Below are 21142 nucleotides of genomic sequence, written 5' to 3'. Positions count from 1 at the left end.
TGTGTCACATTTAAAAGACATGTAGAAAAATATACTTTCCACAACCTGAGAATGTTCAAACTAAATACATTTCTCTTGATCAATTTTATATTGGGTGTCACACACAGAGGTGGAAAAACTCTACATTCTTTGAAGTTATATCAAGTTTCCATTTCCCTATAATTCAATTATGATGTCCAAAAAGGAAAACAGCATTTTCTCTCTCCTTTTAGCCCTCTGGGTTCTCTTCTTTTCCAGAACATCTAAACAGCATCCTGCCTGAAACCCTAGAAAATATTTATATTTCTTAGAAAAAAAAATCACCCTGGATTCAGACTTTAAAGGGAAAGCTAAGGAAATACAAAGACAAAAAGGAAAATATACTGGATAAAAACGAAAGAAGATGAAAAACCTGAACCATTGCCCTCATTGTCATTGCACTTAGAATGTTTTAAAATTATGGTCCTCTTATTTCCGTATTTGCATAATGACAATCATTAGATTAAACTGAAGTTGAAGCTGCAACTCCATGGGAAAAAAATCATATAACTCAATCCAAAGAGATGGCACAGGACTTCCATCCTCAGATTCAGACTGCTCTGAAACAGGTTTTCACAGGCATCTCACTCTCACTTTAAGACTGTCTGAAAGACCCTCATGGAAATTAGACAGTATTTCAGAACTGTCTCCAACTTATGTGTTTGGCCTTGTTTAAATCCCACAGTAAAACTGAAATCTTAAAGGCTGTTCTAGGTTTTCAGAAAAAAATCCCTTAAAACTTCTCCCTTCTCTGACTGTTTCTTCAGCTGCATTATTTAATGCATTGAAACACATGACCTTTCCCTGCAAACCTTGCCTTTCTTTCTTCAGGCTTGTGCCTCGTCCTAAGTCATAGCTAATTCTATATAACCTATAAACCTTCAGCCACTTTGGCACTGCATACAGACTAGAAATGCCAGTAAGCATCTTGACCAGGATGTTTTATGCTCTTCCCAATTCTGTAATTCCATTTTCTGGACTAGGGTAGTTGGAGGAAGTTACTCAGATGGTTTTTTTGATTTTTCTGTCAGCTCAATACTGAAACTGACCTTGAATCCATAGGTAGAAAATTTTGTAAACACTCTACCTGAAGGATCAGAAGTCACACCAATATCTGTTATTCAGTACCAGTAATTAATTGAAACCACACAACTATATATTTATCTCTTCCATTATTTTTCTTTCTTTAAAAGGAATATATTATTAACATTGTTTCACTGTTAAAAGCAGAGTCTGTTGGTTAAGGTCTATATCCCCTAAATCTCATGCCAAAATAGGTGTCTCTACTGCATCTCACTACCTGAAACTCAGATTTTTAATCAGAAAAATTCCTAAACAGAAACTTGCCAGGTAAATGCTTACATCTCTGCAAAAACAGCTTTAAATTGAGTGTTTTCTCTAAGCAGTGTAATCTAACCATAGGTTTCAGTGCGAAATTGTACAAGGATAATGTTCCCTGGTGCAAATGCATCAGAGGAGGAAACGGATCCAGAAGCCAGAAACAGGTGTGAGGTTGCAGAATGTGATAACACAATCTTTTTTTCACCTTTCCACTCCCCAGACACTGCAAACAGTTTTCAACACCTCCTGTATCAGCCTCAGTTGGCTGCCAACACTGAGTAAAGAAAGTGAGCCTAATGCTCGTGGCTGCTGGTCAGACCAGCTCACAAGAGCCTTCCTGGAAAATGATATATGTTTATTGTTGTCTTTTCAATGATTTATGTTTATTGTTGTCTTTTCAATTGCTACAACTGTATTTTTTCATTATAGAGAAAAGAAGGTCTGGACAGGAACTGTATTCTGTGAAACAAATAAACAGTGGTATCAATAAAATCAAAGAAAGGAGGATCATGTCTTGGGAAGAAATTTCATTATTTAACTACAGAAATCATATGCATAGCATATAAAAGATACACTCTTTAATAAAGAAACATATTCCTTTGAATTTAGTTTGCTTGTCATGAAACAGCAGCAATAGGATACAGATGCATTGATATCAACTCATTATATCATTATATCAACTGCCTGGGCAGTGATTTATAGAAGCAACTGGTAAGGTTAGAATTGAACTTACTTATAAAAGAGGTTTCTCCCAGGTAACCTCTCCGTTTAAGAACAACATCAAGATACTTGGTGTCTTCATTTACTAAGTAATACTCTTTTTCCAAGGAGATCCATGCCCAGTTCAGGCGAAAATGCTGATTCTTCAGTTTATTGCCTCCTGCAAAACAAAATTAAAAAGATATTATTAAAACATTTCATTTTTGTTAAAGATTACTTTGTCTTTTGAGGTTAATGCCAAACTGTTGTATCCTAGGTAAGATAAAACCCCAAAATTACCCTTGTATCCTGGGTAAGATATGTATCTATCTAGACAGCACAATCCAAAGGTTTTAAAGATTTAAAATGAAGAAATTACAAGTAAGGAACTCAATCAGAACACATTTGCTACACATAGGAGTAAATTTTTTCTTAGATGCATACAAACATAGTACACTAATTTTCTTATTTCTCAAGAGATAAGCATCAAGCATTAATTAAAATGTATTTGGGGTGCCTTCTGTATATCATCCTAATAGATGTGCTTTTTATTACTCTAGAATCCTGTAAGTTCTATAGCAGTAATAAAATGAGCTGCTCAGCTCACTGATGGCAGATGCTCACTCAGCCACTGTCTTCTGGGAATGCTGGGCTGTGTGGGAGACTGTAGTCTGATTTCCTTCCCACAAGGTGCTGCTACAGAACAAGGTTTGCTCAGGTAGCAGCTGTCTTAAATGTGCAAAAAATTTCCTTTAGAAAGGAAATTTCTGTACCCAAGCCAGTGAAAAAAGTGAACAGCAGAGAGATGTATCTAAGCATTTAAATTAATTCATGGCTTATTATTGGAGGATGAGATAAATGAAGGTTGGTTTATCCCTTCCAGTTTCTTCCATTCTTGAAAATCGAGGCAGCCACTCCACATGCTTTCACTCTGCTTCAAAGATAAGCCTTTATGTTTCTCTATTGACCTGCCTACTAGAAAAACCAGGAATTAAAGTTGTGCAATGCCACATGGAGGCAAAGGTACTGTGTAAATGAAAGGAGGGAAACGGCTACTGGACTATCTCCCTGAAATCCTCACCCTCCTCCTTTCTGCTCTTTTGATCTCCCATTGTTACTGACAAAGGGGAAGGCTGCAAACACACATATCAGAAACTAATGAGCACTGGAGAGAACCAGCAGCTGTAGTGTTACAGCAGTGACTACAACAGCACTTACATTAGGTTAGCTGTATGTTATGTCTTCCCATTGGTTTGTGGGGACAAATCTAACCGAACACTTCTTGTTCTCTAATCCAGTGAGAAAAGCCATTTATGTGCCACCCATGAACACAATGCCCAATTTGACCATAATTTAACAGAAGGATAAAAGCTTCTGACATATAAAAAGGATGGAAATTTACTGTCTTTTAGAGGAGAGAGAACCTATTTGTACCACTAGTGAGAAGAAATACTGCTGCACGAGCCTACTACAAATGAGAATGTCAGATATTTGAAACTGCCAAGGTAAAGGAAAATTTTCTAGCTGAGTTTGCATCCTTTTAAACAAAAGATATTCTAACCAGAGGATAGGAAAAAAGAGAAAATCTGGCATAAATTGTTCTCTTATCCAAAGAACTCAAGGTTAAATGTGCTGTGGACAAAGGCACACAATCTACATCTTATATAGAGGCCTCTTACAAATGAAATTTAGGAGTAAAAAAGCACAAGACAGGCAATTTAAAAGATTTAGTACTGTCTTCATTCCACCTATTTCTTGCTTTCAACTGTGTCTGTTTTTCTTTTTCATAGAATAAAAAATCCCCAACAACTACACAATAAAGTATATTTCTTAAGGGGCTTGAGCCTCCATTTTTACAGACGTACTACTGTCGCTAAAATATGTAATGTTCACCTTTTAGAATGTGCAATACCAAACCCATCGGCTTAAAAACTTTAAGAAAAGAATCTAGGTATTTTAAACCTTTGTGTCTTCACTTTGTGCTTTTTTTCATGTTCAGAAGACATGTTTTCTGATTTATACAAGACATTTCACAGTCCACTGTCCCACAGAATAAAACCGCTGTTCTTCTTCTTATTAGCTACTAGTACTACTACTACTACTACTATTATTATTATTATTACTACTACAGACCTCTCATAAAACAGAGCAGGAAGCATATGATACATCTTACCTAATTTCAGGTATTTATTTTGGGGATAGAAATCCTAAACTGTCTTTATAGTCAAACCCAGGAAAGAGGCATTTTGTAAAGCTATGACTTAATTTAGGCATTTATTTTTGAATAAGATTAGCTTTGCCTTGAAATATGCAAAAATACATGCATTTTTCCTCAGCAGAGTTTAAAATCTCCTGTTTTAAAGGGAGGGGTCACTGTTGTGACCCTTTACACTGTAGACACTTTTATTACAGCCTTCTAATGCTGGGTAAAATGATTTCCCCCCTGCCTAATCTGGATGAAACTGCAACAACATAGTAGAGCCAAGCACCACACAAACATAACACCTGTGAAGAATATCAAGAGTATAGCTTTTAGAAGGTATAAAATGTCAGAAATAAAACAGCACATGCCACTTTGATTTGGTTCACTATTAAAACAAGTGCCAGCCCTACAATAATATTCCATCAGCAGATGCATTGTGCACTGCTCTGAAGCACTGCCCTTGGGCACAGTCAGACTTTTAGCTGCTGGGCAAATAATTTTTAAGCTACTATACCAGTTTTGCTTTTATTCGTTTTCCAGACAAGTGCTGGCAGTACAAGTAGATCAGAAGTCTGGAGAGGGAAGCCACTACTTTTAAAAGTATAGAAAAGGAAGGAGGGCAGTGTTAGAACATGGTAAATCCAAGGGAACTTTGCATCAATGAGACGTCGTTGGCAAGATGCTGCTAAAGCGAGGCAGGAAAACTTGTTTCCTGAATTTTGCCAGCGATCAGAGTGCAGCAGTGCTAAATCAGAGGAAGCTATATGGGAGGTGGTGCAGTGAGATATTCAGGAGAAATGAGATGGCAAGAGTTGTAAGACACATTAAGAAACTTTGCAAGGCACTGAAAGTAAGGCTCTAGAGTAAGGTGAGTCAAAAAGTGACTTCATGACAGAGGCTTTAAGGACAGAAGGTTTGCCTGTATATGGAAAGTCAAAGATAGATATAACATGGAATTCGTCTTCATAGAAATCCTGTCAGCAAATTGTTTGCCTGTCAGAAAACAGTGATGTATTATCTTTGCATAGGTCATCAAACAAGAAATTCCTAAAAAGATCAAGTCATCTGGGAAAAACAGATCCAGTTACACAACATGAATACAAGAGAAGGGGCAGGAGGACTTGGTCAGTCAGTTGCTTGAAGGGAAAAATATTTAAATTAATATTCCCATTCATCTTACCAGCTGTGTTGCTCACATATCTTAAAGTTATAAATCCTTCATGAAGAAACACAAATCAGATCGTCAGAATTTTCTATCATGGTGCAAAGAGCTTAGAGAAGGAAAGAGTCAGTTACAGTTTTCTCCATAGATCATAGAGCTATGTAAAGACAGTATAAAAAATAATTCTAACATTAAATTGTTAGAATTGAGCACTGTTGACCTGAGGGGCCAAAAAAAATGGCCATTCTGCAAGGAAAGTCTGATTGTAGTTTTGCTGTCCCTAGGAGCTACTCCAGACCCTAATTCATAAATAAAAGCAAATAACTGCACCTCAGTATTCACTTATTGACACAACAGAAATTGATGCATCTTGATGCAGATATTGACTTCCTTGCTGAGTATCTGTGACTAAATCAGAGATGAATCAGCAAAAGCGTGCCTACCCTGCATACCCACAGCCACACAGACTCATTGTGCGCACAAGAAAAGTCTGTACAAACACAGCTATCTGGGACCTGCAGAGCTTCAAGGTACAATGCATCTGCTCTCTTCAGTCATTAGCTAAGGTTGCTTAATGGGAAAAACCCAACTTTCAAATTCCTCCTGGACAAAGAACATATATCAAAAACAAGAAGGAATGGAAAGAGTTTTAACAAATCTGATTCTATGATCAAATGCTATTCCCTCTGCTATGACCATCAAAAAGGATATATCCTGTAAAACTCTCTTAATTTCATGTGGGAATTGCAGAAGTGAAATGCCTAAATTAACCCAGCACACAACACATGCCACTGGAAAGTTATGAATTGACTTTAACAATGCATAAGATAACGTAATGATATTACCTGATTAGAAAAGTTTTAAAATGTTTCACCTTTAGAAGTGTCTTTCAAGTATACTGAAGTAGACCCCAATCACTATAACAACTTGCTGAACTCTGCACTCTCCTGCGCTCTGCCACTGTAACTCAATATATTTGCAGAACATTTCAAAATGAACCCCCTAAACCAGCCCCAAGTGATTAGGGACTAAAACAATGCTTTCTCTGAACTTCTCATGAGAAAACACATGCTTCCCAGCATTATGGACTTAGCTAGCCTGGAGTATAATTGCTGGTATCCAATGAACTGAAGACAGTTTCCATCTTTCAGTACTTTCTGTAACTCTTTTTTCTGTTTTATGTCTAACCCCAAGAAACAAGTTGGAAGGGCCACATTTGCTGGGGCTGAGAATAAGCAAATGCCTGAAGCCACGAAGCAGAAGGAATATCTGAAAAATACCATGTAGCTGCTTTGTTACAAGAGGGATGGGGAAATGAGAGACAAGACATGAATGTCAAGGTTACCTAGTGCATATTAAATTTGGATACTCATAAAATTCAGCTAAGCATCACTAAGGATGTCTCCAAGTGCAGTCTGGAGATTCATGCTGGGTTAATCCAAGGAATTCCCAACTCAAGTCTATGTCCCATTCTTCTGCAGGAGATTAACTGGGTTCTGATTAAGAGGTTAACTTGATTTTCATTGACAAAAAAATTGTGCAAGCAAATATCCACTGGCTCTTCAGCCGAATAGTGTCATAGCTTTAAATTAATTTCATTATAAATCAATGCAGAAATTCACTGAGAGCCAGGATACTGTCACTCTATTGGCTGCACCGAGAAACTATGAGTTTTCAATGGAAAGAGCCAAGTGGATAAAGAGCAACCCAATGTGAATCACCAAAAAAGATGCTGGAGCACTGTGTGTGCTTGAAAGCCTCTATTCATAATAAATACTTAGTTTGTAACTGATTTCTAGGGAATCCAAAAGATCCACTTGTTGGTTTTGGATTCTGTGCGGACTTGCTCTGCAGGATGACCACTGCTTCTGAGCAGAAAAGAACACAGAGAGAATAAATTCAGTATCTCCAGTGAGTAACCACTCCTGGCAAAACACAGTATGTTTTTGCTCAGGTTCCAGAGCACGGGAACATAATTAAATGTCTCCTGTTCCACAAAAGGTGAAGACAAGAGATCTTTCCTAGACATAGGATTCACATAATCTAATGCCATCTTATAAAAGATGTGTGTTTAATTGAATCTAGCTGTCTAGGCACAAGGAATGGAAAGAACTGTATCTTCAGGAACTGCAGGCACATCTTATTTGAACAGCTGGATGACCTTCTGGAAAGATTTGACCCACTCCATTGAATGTAACAGGAGTGTGTTCAACCCACCAGTCTATATGGCTAACTAAAACCCAGTTAAATCACCTTGACAAAGGAGGGTCCTGAGAAAACTCAAAGACACAACTAGTCCTAACTGTAATATGGTAAATTCGTAAATTTAAACATTTTAGAAGTAATCTTTGGAACATTTAAACATGGCAACAAAAAAAATTGATTTTGTTTAGAAAAACCGTTCTGCTACTATAAAGTTATTTCCATACTTCATTAAACTAATTAGCATTTTGTGTAGTCACTAACTAACTTTGCATGAGAAAATTAATTTAAATTGCCTTGCGAGTATTAACAGAGCAAACCCAAACACACCACTCAAGCTGTCATGTCTATCATTAAACAATGCCCACATTACCTAAAGCACAATACCTTTTTCCTAAAGATCCACACCCTGCACCTCCCTCTGAGGGAAAAAAACACCACCTGGATTAGTTAAGGCTTCATACATGCTGCATGGCCTGCAGCAACAAGTAAATTTATTAGATCTCTGATAACACATTCTTAAAATAAACTTAATAGTTTTCAGTCTCTGCTCACTAATTTGTTTTGTGGCGCCAGACAACTTCTCCCAAGAGGCTCTGGCTGGACTGAAGCAAGGTTCATTCCCTTGGCTCACAGAATAACGGGTTTAGCTCAACCATCTTAGCTACTGCCACACAGGGGACTTCTCTGGTTTATATCTTTGAAGTACACATGTATTAGCGCATAGGAAAACTACTCCCATTCAAAGCCTACTCAGGCAAAGTGTTAAATTTGAGGGTCATGGCACATCCTCAGCCCCAGTCAATTTATGAGGAGCAATAACAGAAAAGTGTACTGCAACCTCACAAATGCAAGACATTACAACAGAACAGGAGTCAGGAGAAATATAATCAAAATCAAAATATTATCTCACTTCATATTGTACTATTTTAAGAAATTCTTCTATTCTGGGAAAAGAATAGACCAATTTCTCCTTCATTGGATTACATTTTCATGTAGAACCCACTGCTGCAGAATCCTACATACATGCCTAATATTTCAATGCTTGCAAAATCATTCTCATGCTTAAAACCAGGGTGCATGAAGGGGTATAATCTGAAACTGAGACCTCTAATTTTTCACAATGATTATTTAATTGTTTTTATATATCAAATTGGCAAATTTCTCTTGAAGAGGTAATTGAACTTTTCAACTTTTTTCTTTTTTCCTAGCTGTTGAACACTGTCTTGGCAGAAAATTCCCCTCCATTTCAGAGGGGAATATTCCCTCATAAATCTCAAATTTTACAAACTTAAGAGGAAAATGTATGCAAGAGGAATTAAAGAGGTTGTTATTATTGGCAAAACCTACTGTAAACAAGTTGGAATAGTGTTTCTATTTTACCAACCGGACTTCCTATAGCCCACTCAGCATGGACACAAAAAGCATTCTTTTAACTCTGTGTCAAAGTGATTGAACAGCTTTTTGTTATTAAGAATTTACTTCCAGAGACTTGCATTTTGGTTCCTTTTATGTTCTGGCAATACAACAAATAAAATGCCTGACTGATTGGAGGAGAACAAATGCCAGGCAGGTTCATTTATTTTTTTAATTCAATTCAGAGTAATTGTACCAGGTAATCTCAAATATTTGACTTTTAATATTATTTGATCTGAGAAACTTCTTTGTGATGCCTTTCATCCTTTTTAAGCTATGTCAAACCTATAACCTTTTGCAGGTGATTTAGTCCTCCTCAGCAAGGGCAGATTAAAAAACAGAAAACATATAAAATTGTTGATATAAACAAGAACAGGAAAGGATTCCCTTTGAAGTCACTAACTTTAACTTGAGACAAGCCTTGCAGAGTAGTCAAAGATATTAGTTCTGCTGAGGAAAGAAATATTTTTGCAATAATGTGTTATTTTTTTATATCATGACAAAATTTTTAGCGTTACTTGAAGTCTATCCTAAGGGGCAAAATTTTATATTCCTATGGCAGTAATTATAATATATTCCTGTATTATTTCATCTGAAATTCCTATGTTGTAGTCTTAAAATATATAAGAAGAAGGAAAAAATCCCCAAAAAACTGGAAGAAGTCAAAGATTCCTTAAAAGATTCAAGCCAAGATGTCAAAAATCTGTTTAAATATTAAAAAATAAGTGCAAAAAGTACTTCAGAAATGAAGAGTAGAGTTGAGAGTCCAGAATAATAGGAGCACTGTGAGTTTTCCAAGAGAGGAGCTCAACAGACATAAAGCAGAAGGACAGGGAACAGAAGTGACTGTGAAATTATGAAAACTCAATCTTGCTAGTATGTTGCTTCCAACATCATTTCTTTCTCCTTCTTCTCTGCATAAAATCTTCACTTACACTTTGAGATAAGTACTAATTAAATTAAAATCAGCAGTAGAAAAATTGTATCTTTACCATCAAAATTGTATTTATTATACAACAAACTTTAACAACTTACTTATATATGGTTCACATTTTATTTGGCTTGAAAACAGATTACTGTTTAAGCTATTTGTTTTGGCATTCCTCAAGCTTCTGAAAAATCTTTGATGAAGATTTCCACTACTGCTCTCCCACATGCATTGAGAAATTAAATCCTTCTGGTTTTTCCCAAAGGTCAGGGCAGCAATGTTTTTTCTCAAGTCAAGTCTGGCTCCCACCAAATCTGCTGGCTGTCACATACAGACAGGTGAAAGCCTGGGTATCTCTGGTCTCAAGTTTACATTATTTGCCTTAGAGTTTGTACAGAAAGCTGCAGAGGTGCAATCACAGCAGTTTGAGCTTGCCAGCCAGTACAAATGTTTATCGCTTTTCAAGAAAGCCATCTTCCATCCTTTCCTGAAAGGGAGCTGCATAGCACTCACCTGCTGGGACATGACCTCAGCCTCCCACATGTCACCTGCTGTAGAGGCTGAGGTTGCTGAGACACAAACCAGGGCAGCTCCCTGGGCTGCAGCGCCATGGGGTCACTTGGGGAGTCGCTGGGAAAACTCTTGCCTGCAGCAATCTGAACAAAGCTGACGACACAGTGCTGAGCTGTCATCACCTACCTCCTCCTTTTGGCTGCGAGTGTTAAACTTGTTATTTTAAACTGATTTCATGGCTGCTCAAAATATTAATTTTCTTTCCCCCTTTAAATGTGACAGTGCCCTTGCTACCTGTTAGGATTTCTGATTCTTGTAGGATGTAACAACATGCTAGTGACTGAGACTCATGGAAGCCCATTCCAGGAATGCCACAGAAGCCCCATGGACCATAGGGCCATGAAGAATAGAGGATACAGCAGAGGATGGAGAACAGAGAAGAAGTGAGAAGATGACAGAGCTCACTGGTTGCTCAGTGAGATTAACAGGATATCTCAGATGGAATCAGCCTGGGCAGCTCTCCAGCTGCTTAAGTACAGATGGTTACAGAAACCTTTCTAGTCACTGATTGCCACAGAGCTACCTGTGAAAGCCTCTCCCTGGATATTTTTTGAGGATACTTCTTTCTCTTCTTACCCTAATTCTAGAAGAAAATTGATGTCTTAATTAGCAGGATTGATTAATGAGAGGTACATGAGAGGTGCATAGCTTACACTCACAGGATTTTTTTCTCTGTTCTATAGGATCAAATAGGTGTGGATATTAATGAACAGTAGAAAATGAGATGGCAAAGGTATTAATCTTCTGACAACTGTGCAATATATGAAATGTCATTGATTGCTGATTCTCTGTTTGCACCTCTGGAAAGATGCACATTTCAGCCCATCCACAAAAACTGATCAGTTGGTCAGTTTGAAAGCAATACACTGCTCTTCCTCCTGTGCAAAACAATCTATGCCACGCATTCTAAAGAAAAAAATGGCAGTGAGTCCTTAGTTAGAGACAGATCTGAAAAGTAATGTGCTCCATAATAAAGTTTCAATCATTCTAACATATGCACATGTAACTTTACTCATGCCTGCACCCTTGCTAAATCAGATCCCTGACCAGTTTTTCTGTGTCGGAGAAATTTTTCTGCTTTAGCTCTACTGGTCAGTCCTATCTTGTCACTTGGAAGGGTGAGCTCTAGCCTTAAGCTTTCTAAAGAAGTACCTGCTATTTTTTTGACTATTTAAAAAAATCACTTGTCTAGGTCGCTTTCTCATTCCTTTTCAAAGAGGGCAAATATTACTAATATTATTTATAAGGTTGCATTGGGTGTTGCTGAGATGGAGTTCATTTTCCCCACAGCAGCCCTCACAGTGGTGTGCTTTGCACTGGTGTTGATAACCAGTGATTTTGGCTCCTGCTGAGCAGTGCTGGCACAGTATCAGAACTGTCTCTCCAACTTTCCACCACCCTTCAGCTGGCTGGGGATGGCAAGATCTTGGCAGGGGGCACAAATAGGACAGCTAATCCAAACTGACCAAAGGGATATTCTCACTAATCTCCACCTCCAAAAGCAGAGGCTTCTTGCCTTCGTCTCCACTTCCTACTGTGGAACACTCCAAAACACTTCATCTGGTGAACAAATGAAACGAGATGTTTTTTGACCAAATGGAACAAAATATTTGAAACCAGATGAGCTTTTAGGTCCTTTCAAATCCAAAATCATTCTGTGATTCTAAAATTGAGTGCCGCAATCAAAAGGAGGCCTCACAATAAGTTGTTTTTACACACTTTAACTCAAATATCTCAAGAGAACATATTGAGATATTGAAACATTTTTGTCCAAACATATTTCTAATCCTTTGGACATGATTCGTACCTCATATTAATAAATAAATATATCTTTTTTAGATTTCTTAGCTGCTGAGACACAAGTAATACCTCTGTTGTTCACCTCTTCACATACTCCCTGAGTAAGTTCTTGAGAGGACAATGAAGGTAATACCGTCTAACATAACCATGGGAAAGCACTTTCTGGTTAATGAGCAACTTTCAGGATAAGTTTGATAAAGGTCCTTATGTTAAAGAACATTGGAGCGGAAAGCGAAAAGAAATGTGTGTGCACTGTCTCAAAAACTACTTGTTCATTGCAGACACCTTTGCTCTAGTATGTGCTTACATTAAGAGCCCTAGCTTGTAGTTCCTTTATTGAGCAGGTATTTCAATCCACAGTCACCAAGATACCTTAATGCGCTTTTGCACATGAGCATGGGGGTAAGACACAGTATGTGCATCCTGTTAGAGCGACACAAACAAGCTCTAGTTGAGTAGGTGCCTCTGCATGGCACAAAGGATAGTGCCACATGTCTCAGCCCTGCCAGAGGCAAAGCTTTACCAGATGGATGCTCTGCTGAGCCTCCTCAACCCTGCTGATTCCTGAGATTGTTCATTAAGCTCTGTCTTGAGGAGCTCACTAAGGGACTATGTTGCTCCATAGACAGAAAAGGTTTAGTTTTGGCTAGAAGGAAATAAATAAGGGTAGATTTGATCTTGGGTTCTCTCACTGCTTTGTGACAGCAAACTCTACAGGTTGTTGGACTCACTTGTCTCTCTCTTTCCTACTCATGTGTGGCCACAGAAACCATTTGCTCCCCAATCTGTCATCACATGCCCTTCTTGGGGTAAATAGAGTAGCTGTTTACACAGACATACAATTCAGGCCTAATCTTCCAACCTTTTTACTTATGCTTTCCTTTAACACTACTCAACAGCTACAGATGTGCCAGCCGTATGTGCCAGACAAATTTCACAGCCAGTTTTCACACCAGTGTCCTCAAGGGGCACTGCTTTCACTGAGTCACATTTTGATAAGCAGAACACTTATTTAAATCTACTGGAGAACAGGCTGGCAAACCTCATGGCCTGAAAGTGGGCCTGGAATTTCATTCAGACTACGATTAAACATTTTCTTCCTAAGTGATCTTGAGAATGAGATTTGGACAGTGCAATCTGCAGGAAAGCTACAACCTTTTAGGTTAACTCTTTGCTCCCTTAGCAAGTAGGTAACAAGACTGAATAGAAAAAATGTTATGCAGAAGTACATGGAAGCTCAAAATAAAAGCATATTTATGGTTTGTACTACATGTAAGGATACTTACTCGCATAGATATAAATATATATATATAACGATGAAAATATTCCAGTTGAAATTTGAGCATACCCCAGTATGGCTATACATCTATTTCAACTTTAAAAAGTTGAAAGAAGTACATGTGTTCTCTTCTTATATCGTGCAGTATTGGGTGAAGCTGGCTTTATATCTAAATTTCTGCTCACACCAAATCAAATTTGATGATTAAATATGCCCTGTCACTTAGTGTTTCTGCACACCCACTGGTTGCAAAATAAGAGAAAAAAACCCCAAAAACAAAGCAAAACAAAAAAAACCTCACAAATCCATACATAAGTTCCTATAGATACATACACACAGACCTATGCAAGAATGAGCTCTGTTAAACTTCACTGAATACAGTGTCTTCATTCTGTATTCAAAATCAGTCTCATTCTGCAGCTCAGTTGAAGCAAACAAAGCAACAATTGCTCATAAGGATAAAGATCTGGTCCACAGTTTTTGTGCTTCTCTGCGATCACAGAATCCATAGTAGCTGCTTACCAGTGATATTCACTTCCTACCACCAAATGGGAATAAATGTGCTCACAGCACCACATCCACAAAACTTTACCATTTTTTAAAAGCTGAATTTATGCATTGGGATTTCTTTTCCACCTTACAGAAAATTTGAGTCTTCATTAATCTCCGGAAGAACCTGTGTAACAGGGTGAGGATTAATTATTTTTGGCTGTTTAAAATAAATCAGTAACATGGATAATAATATCACAGTTATGGGTAGTAATAGTATTTTGCTGGATGAAGTGAAATAAAATATCCTGCACATCTCCAGAGTAATTTTTCACATGTTAATGGTTCCCTTCTACCTGACTCCCACTCCACTCCCTGTAAAAAACAATTCCAAGAGCAATTCTTCAGAGCCTAGTCCAGGACTGCAGCAGACTCCCAACAGAACACACAAGAGAAATCAGTTCATACATTTTCCCACAACACATAACTAAAACTTCATATAATGTCAGTAAACTAAGACTTAGCAGTGCGTTCTGAATAGAAAAATTCATTCTGTGAAAACAGCACGGCAATGTGAGGCATTCTGTCCTACCTTCAATACTGCAGCTTAAGCTGGTATAACTCACTGACCTTTCTTCTCCTATTAGTCAGACTTTGACCTGCAGTCCATTGAGCCTTTGGCCTGGACACTACACTGGCTGTGGACACTGCTGGTTCCACTGAGCCTGACTCACTAGAAATACCCCACTAAGTAATGACACAGACAAAAAAAAAAACCACCAAAAAACCCAAAAAAAACCCCAAAAAAACCCAAAACCAAAAAAACCCCAAAACAAACAAAAAAAGTGATGGCTATCCTGAGCAGAAAACTATATGTAGCTCATAGTTATAACCACAACCCAAATCCTTGCCCTTTTAGGAGTGCTCCAGGCTGTAAGCCTGTTGGTTCTAGTAACTTCAGTTCCTTCACTGCTCCTGCCAGCAGCAGCTGGAAGTCTTTTTCCACTTTCTCTCCAGAACTCTCTGTGTAGAGAGACATTCCTGCATTGAATTACACTCATGCTATGTTAGACAGTTTTTTTTTGAAAAGCATTTATTGAGATTTGTTTCACCTAACTTTGGATGAGGTAAATGTCTGCATCCTAACATAGTTACCCTAAGCATCCTTCATATCCAGGGAAGACTAGTGGATCTGTATCCTACTGTTTAAAGATAGGTATTCAGGGTCATTTGAGACCCTTTAAGGTATCTGAGACATCTGCAGACAGCTGGCAAATACAACACATGATTAACAGGAAACCCATGCCCTTCAGCAGGGTTGGACAGAGGTCAGGCAGGTTGGCTGGAGCCTTCACAGTACACTTGGTGCTATGCTGAGGGAATTGAAACATGCCCAACAGTGCCCGGAGAGCTATTCAGCTCATCATAAAGAAGACACTTGCATTGGCTAAATAGTTTTGAAATTCCAAACTGTACAATCTAGTTATTCACAGACCACAGTGGGACCTTTGACAACTAGACACATTCAGTCACCTGAATTTAGTCATCTAACTTCATCTGTCTTCAATCTAGAACAAACTAGATTGTGCTTAAACAGTTAAAAACTTTCCTCAGAGAGGGGAGTATGCAGATTGAAAATTGAATATGTTACATGGCCTCTGACTCTACTACTAAAAGGGAAATTTGCAAGCCCTACTGAGTAAATCCCTCTTTCAGTACAAGTTGATTTGTACTGAACATTAATCCATAAATAAGTAACACCCTACCTCTTGGCACCATATCTTTCAGATTAATGTGTGGATGCTTGCCTGCATCAAAAGCAGCCTGAAACAACAGGCAAACAGGCTGAGTCAGAAACACGTCTCAGAGCAGGACAAGTTCTGAGGGAGGCAGTATCCATTTAAGTGTTGGTCTCAGATTGGGTTAAACTGACTGAAAATGCATCCCTGAGCCAAAGCTTCCTGGATGCACTTAGCAAATGCAGACTAAGCTCTGCCCAAGAAATCCAGGACTCCCTGTTCCCCCACAGGCTCTCTCTCAGTCCCAGCTCCTGCTCTGTTTCCCCCCTGGAGCTGGCACAAGTGTTTGCATGGCCATTTAAGGAACCGCTCCAGGGAAATGATCTCTAGTAGAACTAAATGCGGAAAGCAACAGTTTAATTTTAATCTGGGTGTTTCCCCTGACCCAGAGTTCATGGCACAAGAGTAACAGGGCTTGTGCCAGGGTAAGGGAGGCATCGGCACAGTGATAAATACCAGGGGTGGAGAGAAAGTGGGACTGCTGTGCTTGGCAGCAGTGCTGTCTCTGATGCTGGAAGCAAGCCCTCATGCTGACATTCCTTGCTGGTATAAATCAGTGTGTCAGAATGCAAATCTGGCCCTTAACCTGAAAAGCCAGTTTTCCATGTTATTTCCACTACAAAACCACTTCATCCCTATGTCTGATTCCTAACAGAGAGTGAAACCAAGCAACACATGCTTTGATGGTGACACAAATCGCATCACTTTTAACAACAAGAAAATGATTCCAGATAGAAGGCAGGAGTTGTTGTGGCAACCATTTAAAGAGGTCATAAAGGTTCCTGCATTACAATGTTTCCCAAGGTTATTCCTACAGATAACCAGGCTTTCTGTTAAGGCCCATTTCCATCAGACCCACAGGCAGGACACAAATCTGACTGAAGAACAGAGTTTTCTGAAATACTGCAAATTGCTCCCTTTGAAAAATTTTGAGGCACTACCTTGCATCTAACTGCCTACCAGCCACACCTTTTAAAGGTCAGAAGCCACTTCACAAAATGAAGATTTGATGTCTCAACAGAAAAAAACACACACAAAAAAATCTAATCCTCTACAAAAATTAATTCTCTTAAACTTGTGCTTTATACACCGGCAGATACCTACCTAAAACATGAACCTAAACACACAAACATGCAGCTTATAAAGCACCCTCCAGAATGAATTCTAAATTTATATGAATGTGTAATTTAAAAAAGAAACTAAAAGGACAGAAGCCTGGTTTGTTTGACTCACTTGTACTAACATGTTATTTATGAAAATCTAGATAAGTATAAGAAAATTCAAAAAATACTTTGTTTTCACAGACTTCATTATCTTGAGAAATATATTACTGGAGTAATTTCTGAATCTATCCATAATTGTATTCTATTTACTAAACCATTCAACATCTTGAGCTCACAAGAGAACAAAGGACAAGGAATAGCGGTCTCATCTGAAAAACAAGATCTCTGTAATATTTCCCCTTTCAGCAATGCTTCAGTTGAGTGCCCCTTCCCTACGCACCATATGAACATGAAAACTGGAGAGGGAGTTTTTACAAGGGCATGTAGTGACAGACAAGGGGGAATGGCTTTAAACTGTAAAACAGTGGGCTTAGATTTGACATCAGGAAGAAATTCTTTATCACAAGGGTGGTGAGAATGGCACAGGTTGCTCAGAGAAGCTGCGGATGCCCCATCCCTGGAAGTGGTCAAGGCTATGGCAGAGGGGGTTGGAACCAGGTGACCTTTGGGGTCCCTTCCTACTCAAATCATTCTACAATTCTGTGATTCTATGACACTAGCCCTGCAAAAAACACAAGTGACCCTTTCCAGTATAGCACTCCTATGCATATTAAAGTACTTATATAGATAAGTTATGTGAATGGTGGACCCAGAAACAGATATTTGCTGGAAAATCCTTTTTTCCATTCCTTTTTTCACTTTTTTTTTTTATATTAGAGAATAAACAGATCTGCCTGACTGTGATAGATACCAGGGCAGAAACAGAGAAGAAAATGCACTGAGAGCAGGCTGAATCTGAACAATGTGCTCTTTAGTTTACTTCGTTCCTCTTGTTTATGTTACAGTAAATGTAACTAAGACACACGCAAAATAAATTTCACATTAACCTCCTTAACAATTAAACTCTCTCATAATTTCATGTTTGTTCTAATTAGTTTTAAGTGCTGAGATATTTTAACAGTATCTGACAGTGTATGTGAGATAATCACCATATTCTCTAGCGCAAAGATCATGGAGAGTATGGAAAGAATCTCATATCTGATTCAATGGCACTCTTTTTAGGTTAATCTGAGCCTACAACAAAGCAAGGCTTGCTTCCTGTTTAGTAACTTTAGGAGAATAAGAATCCATCTTTAAAACATGTACAATTCACACACAAAAAGTGGTGGCAATCATTCCAGACATATAGAAAATAGGTCCATGAATGAAAAAAACCAGCAATAAAATTTGAAGGACAACAGGCACCAACATGACATTTCTGTACCTCATTGTAAGAAACATAATGATAAACACCAAGACCAACTGGCTCTATTACATTATCTCACTGGCTGTTTAGGTGCAAAAACTTTATTGGGTACTTATCAGTTTCTCTAATTGCTAATTATAGATAAAAGCTACAAATCGGCAGAGTAGCTTCCTGCAGAGTACCATTTTTGCTTCTGCTTTCTTTCATACATTCTGTATTTTTATATACAAGAAACCCTGTGAAATATTTTATGGCTTACACTGAAAAGTCCAAATATTAAATACAAAATACAGCTAGCTAACAAGGCCAAACACACACACAAAAAAGGCTTCCTCTTGTTGCCTTTTTACTTAAAAAGGGGAGTTTTCTAGCTTTGTTTTGAAAATATTGGAACACTAAACCTTGTGTTGTACAACAGCATTGTGATGGGAGTACAACTGTAGGAATCTCAGATGTCCCTTGAACATAGATGGAGAGGAGATGGAAAAAACCTTACTTCAGAAGCCCAAGTGCTGTAGTTCCATGTATTTAACCTCATATCTATCTCATTATAAAACTGTATACAAAATACAGCTTTCAAATTACACATCAGTACATGAGTGTTAAAAGCACAAAGATGTTCTGAGAGCTTTTTCACAGAATGGTTTGGGGTTGGGTTGGAAGGGACCATAAAAATCGTTTCGTTTCAACCCTGCTGCCAGGGCCAGGGATGTCTCTCACCAGAATATAAATCCAGACAAGTAAACATCACAATTTCTCACCAACTTCTTTTTTTTTTTTTTTTTACCTCCCATGGAAGCAAAATATCATTAAAAAACAAAACAAAACAAAATAGTTTCCTTTTTCTGTAAGTAGAATTTTAACTATAAGGCCAATCAGTTACTATGTTTTTTATCTATGTATTTTTATCTATGTATTTTATCTATGTACTAAGAATAAATTCATCAGAAAGAAGTCGATTAGTTGATTGCAGATTATTCCTATAGTAGAGTTTGGAAACATATATAAAGAGTTTTGGTTTTCATTAGGGAAATGCATGTCCTATCTTTATTTCAGTCTTTCCAACGACTGTTCTAAACACTTAGAGGACGGAAAACATTTTCTGAACCTATGGGACCAAAGAACTAACAACGATTTTCCCAAATACTGGTAGCACATGATCTTTTGAAAAATAAGGGGAGAAAGGTTAACTGTGGCTCTAATTATTCAGTCTAATAAGGAAGTACAAAACAGCTCTAACATTTACTTTTTTAGGCATTAACTGACTAAAGATGTAAAAGCATTTTAAGTGACATGTCAATTCTGGGATAAATGGGCAGCTAGCCCACACTTTTGTGCTTTCACACTTTGGAGATATAAAATTTTCTCTCCAGTAACATTTCCACAACCACCAGATACCAAGAAAGAACAAAAGAAAATACTATTTTTTTCTGCACAGATTGTAACCACTAAAGCAGACACTGCCTCTGCACAATACAATAGATTCCTCACAAAACTGTAATCAGTTATTAGAAGTGAAGTAGCTGAAATGACCTTGAGTATACTTTCAAATAAAACTGAGATGAGCTCAGCTGGTCAGAGCATGGTGCTAATAACAGCAGAATTGTCAGTCCAATCCCTGTATGAGCCATTTGCTTAAGAGCTGAACTTAATGATCCTTATGGTGCCCTCCAACTCAGAATATCCTATGAGTCTGTGAAATCTGGTTTATGTTTCTGTATGCCTGCTTTTTAAGATCAGATTACATGCACAAAATAGCTATCCTGTCATGATCAATGGGTAGAAGGAAACCTCCTGTCTTCTTTTTCAACATCACTCAAACCCAAAAATTTGGCTCTTTGTAGTAAAAAATGAAATTTGATCTTATAACTGTGAAACCGTAAATAGGAATCTCCTCACCTGATTCTGAGGTAAAAGACCTCTACACTAACCAATTTCCCTTTGGAGACAGATATATCTAGTATGTGATAAAACACAGCAGTCTTAAACCTTCCTCTTAATTAGGTGATAGATTATAATGCTGAAGAAAGGGAAGAGGGCAAACTTCTGAGCAAACAGACAGCAGGAAGCACTGTTTGTAGATATCACTGCATGAGAGGTGGCATCCCTAGAGAAAGTGTAAGAAAGCACATATTGGATTGAACATTTGACAGCAAGTGTTTTTACCACAGAGCTGTATTGTGCCTGTAAGCTTTAAATCGGGTTTTGTGGTAGGCCAGGAGTAAAACTAAATTTCACCGTGTCCAAGATACTAACTTGGAAAAATTAATGTGTATTTGGCCTATTTCTGATTTTGATGATGGAAACTTAGGCTTAATTCTGGTTGTAATAATGTGTCAAGGATGGGTTTCTTCAGAAACAACTCCAATTGCTTTATATTTCATGGAAAAAAGAAGGATTATGTCACAGGGCAAGGCTTTGCTTTCATTATTAATTACAGGGGAAAAAAAGGCTATACTTATTTTTATCACTCTTCTCATGGTCACAGTGATGTGATATATCTTTAACATGTGTCCTTCAGTCAACAGAGAATGCTAAATGATAACCAAACACTCCTATTCATCTGACCAACAGAGACTTTAAAGGGTGTGTCCAGTCTTTTTGTTAACCAGTTTCTGATGACTTCACAGTGAACTTTGACTTATGTTTAAACAAAAAAAAAAAAAAAAAGCATTCTTTCAAGGGGCTTATTATTCTGGGCTGAGCATATTTAAAACACTGCTTAAAGCTCCAGTTCAACTGGCTAGTCAATACCCCTCAGGCA

The 21142-nt window shown here is 37.9% G+C and overlaps 1 protein-coding gene across 1 annotated transcript in view; it reads right to left on the bottom strand.

The window, feature by feature from the left end:
- The window catches only part of FREM2 (FRAS1 related extracellular matrix 2), a 115548-nt gene that overhangs the window by 52253 nt on the left and 42153 nt on the right, over positions 1-21142 (bottom strand). The window contains exon 3 of the mRNA XM_054271966.1: positions 2093-2239. Within this exon, the coding sequence (XP_054127941.1) occupies positions 2093-2239 (147 nt within the window). The remainder of the gene's footprint in view (positions 1-2092; positions 2240-21142) is intronic.

The sequence above is a fragment of the Melozone crissalis genome, unplaced genomic scaffold (genome assembly GCF_028551555.1).
Source record: "Melozone crissalis strain CALT ecotype California unplaced genomic scaffold, PUWL_Pcris_2 ptg000013l_1, whole genome shotgun sequence".
NCBI classification, from domain to species: Eukaryota; Metazoa; Chordata; class Aves; order Passeriformes; family Passerellidae; genus Melozone; species Melozone crissalis.
The sequence above is the reverse complement of the archived record's forward strand: the minus strand, read 5'-3'. Positions and strand labels throughout refer to the sequence as shown.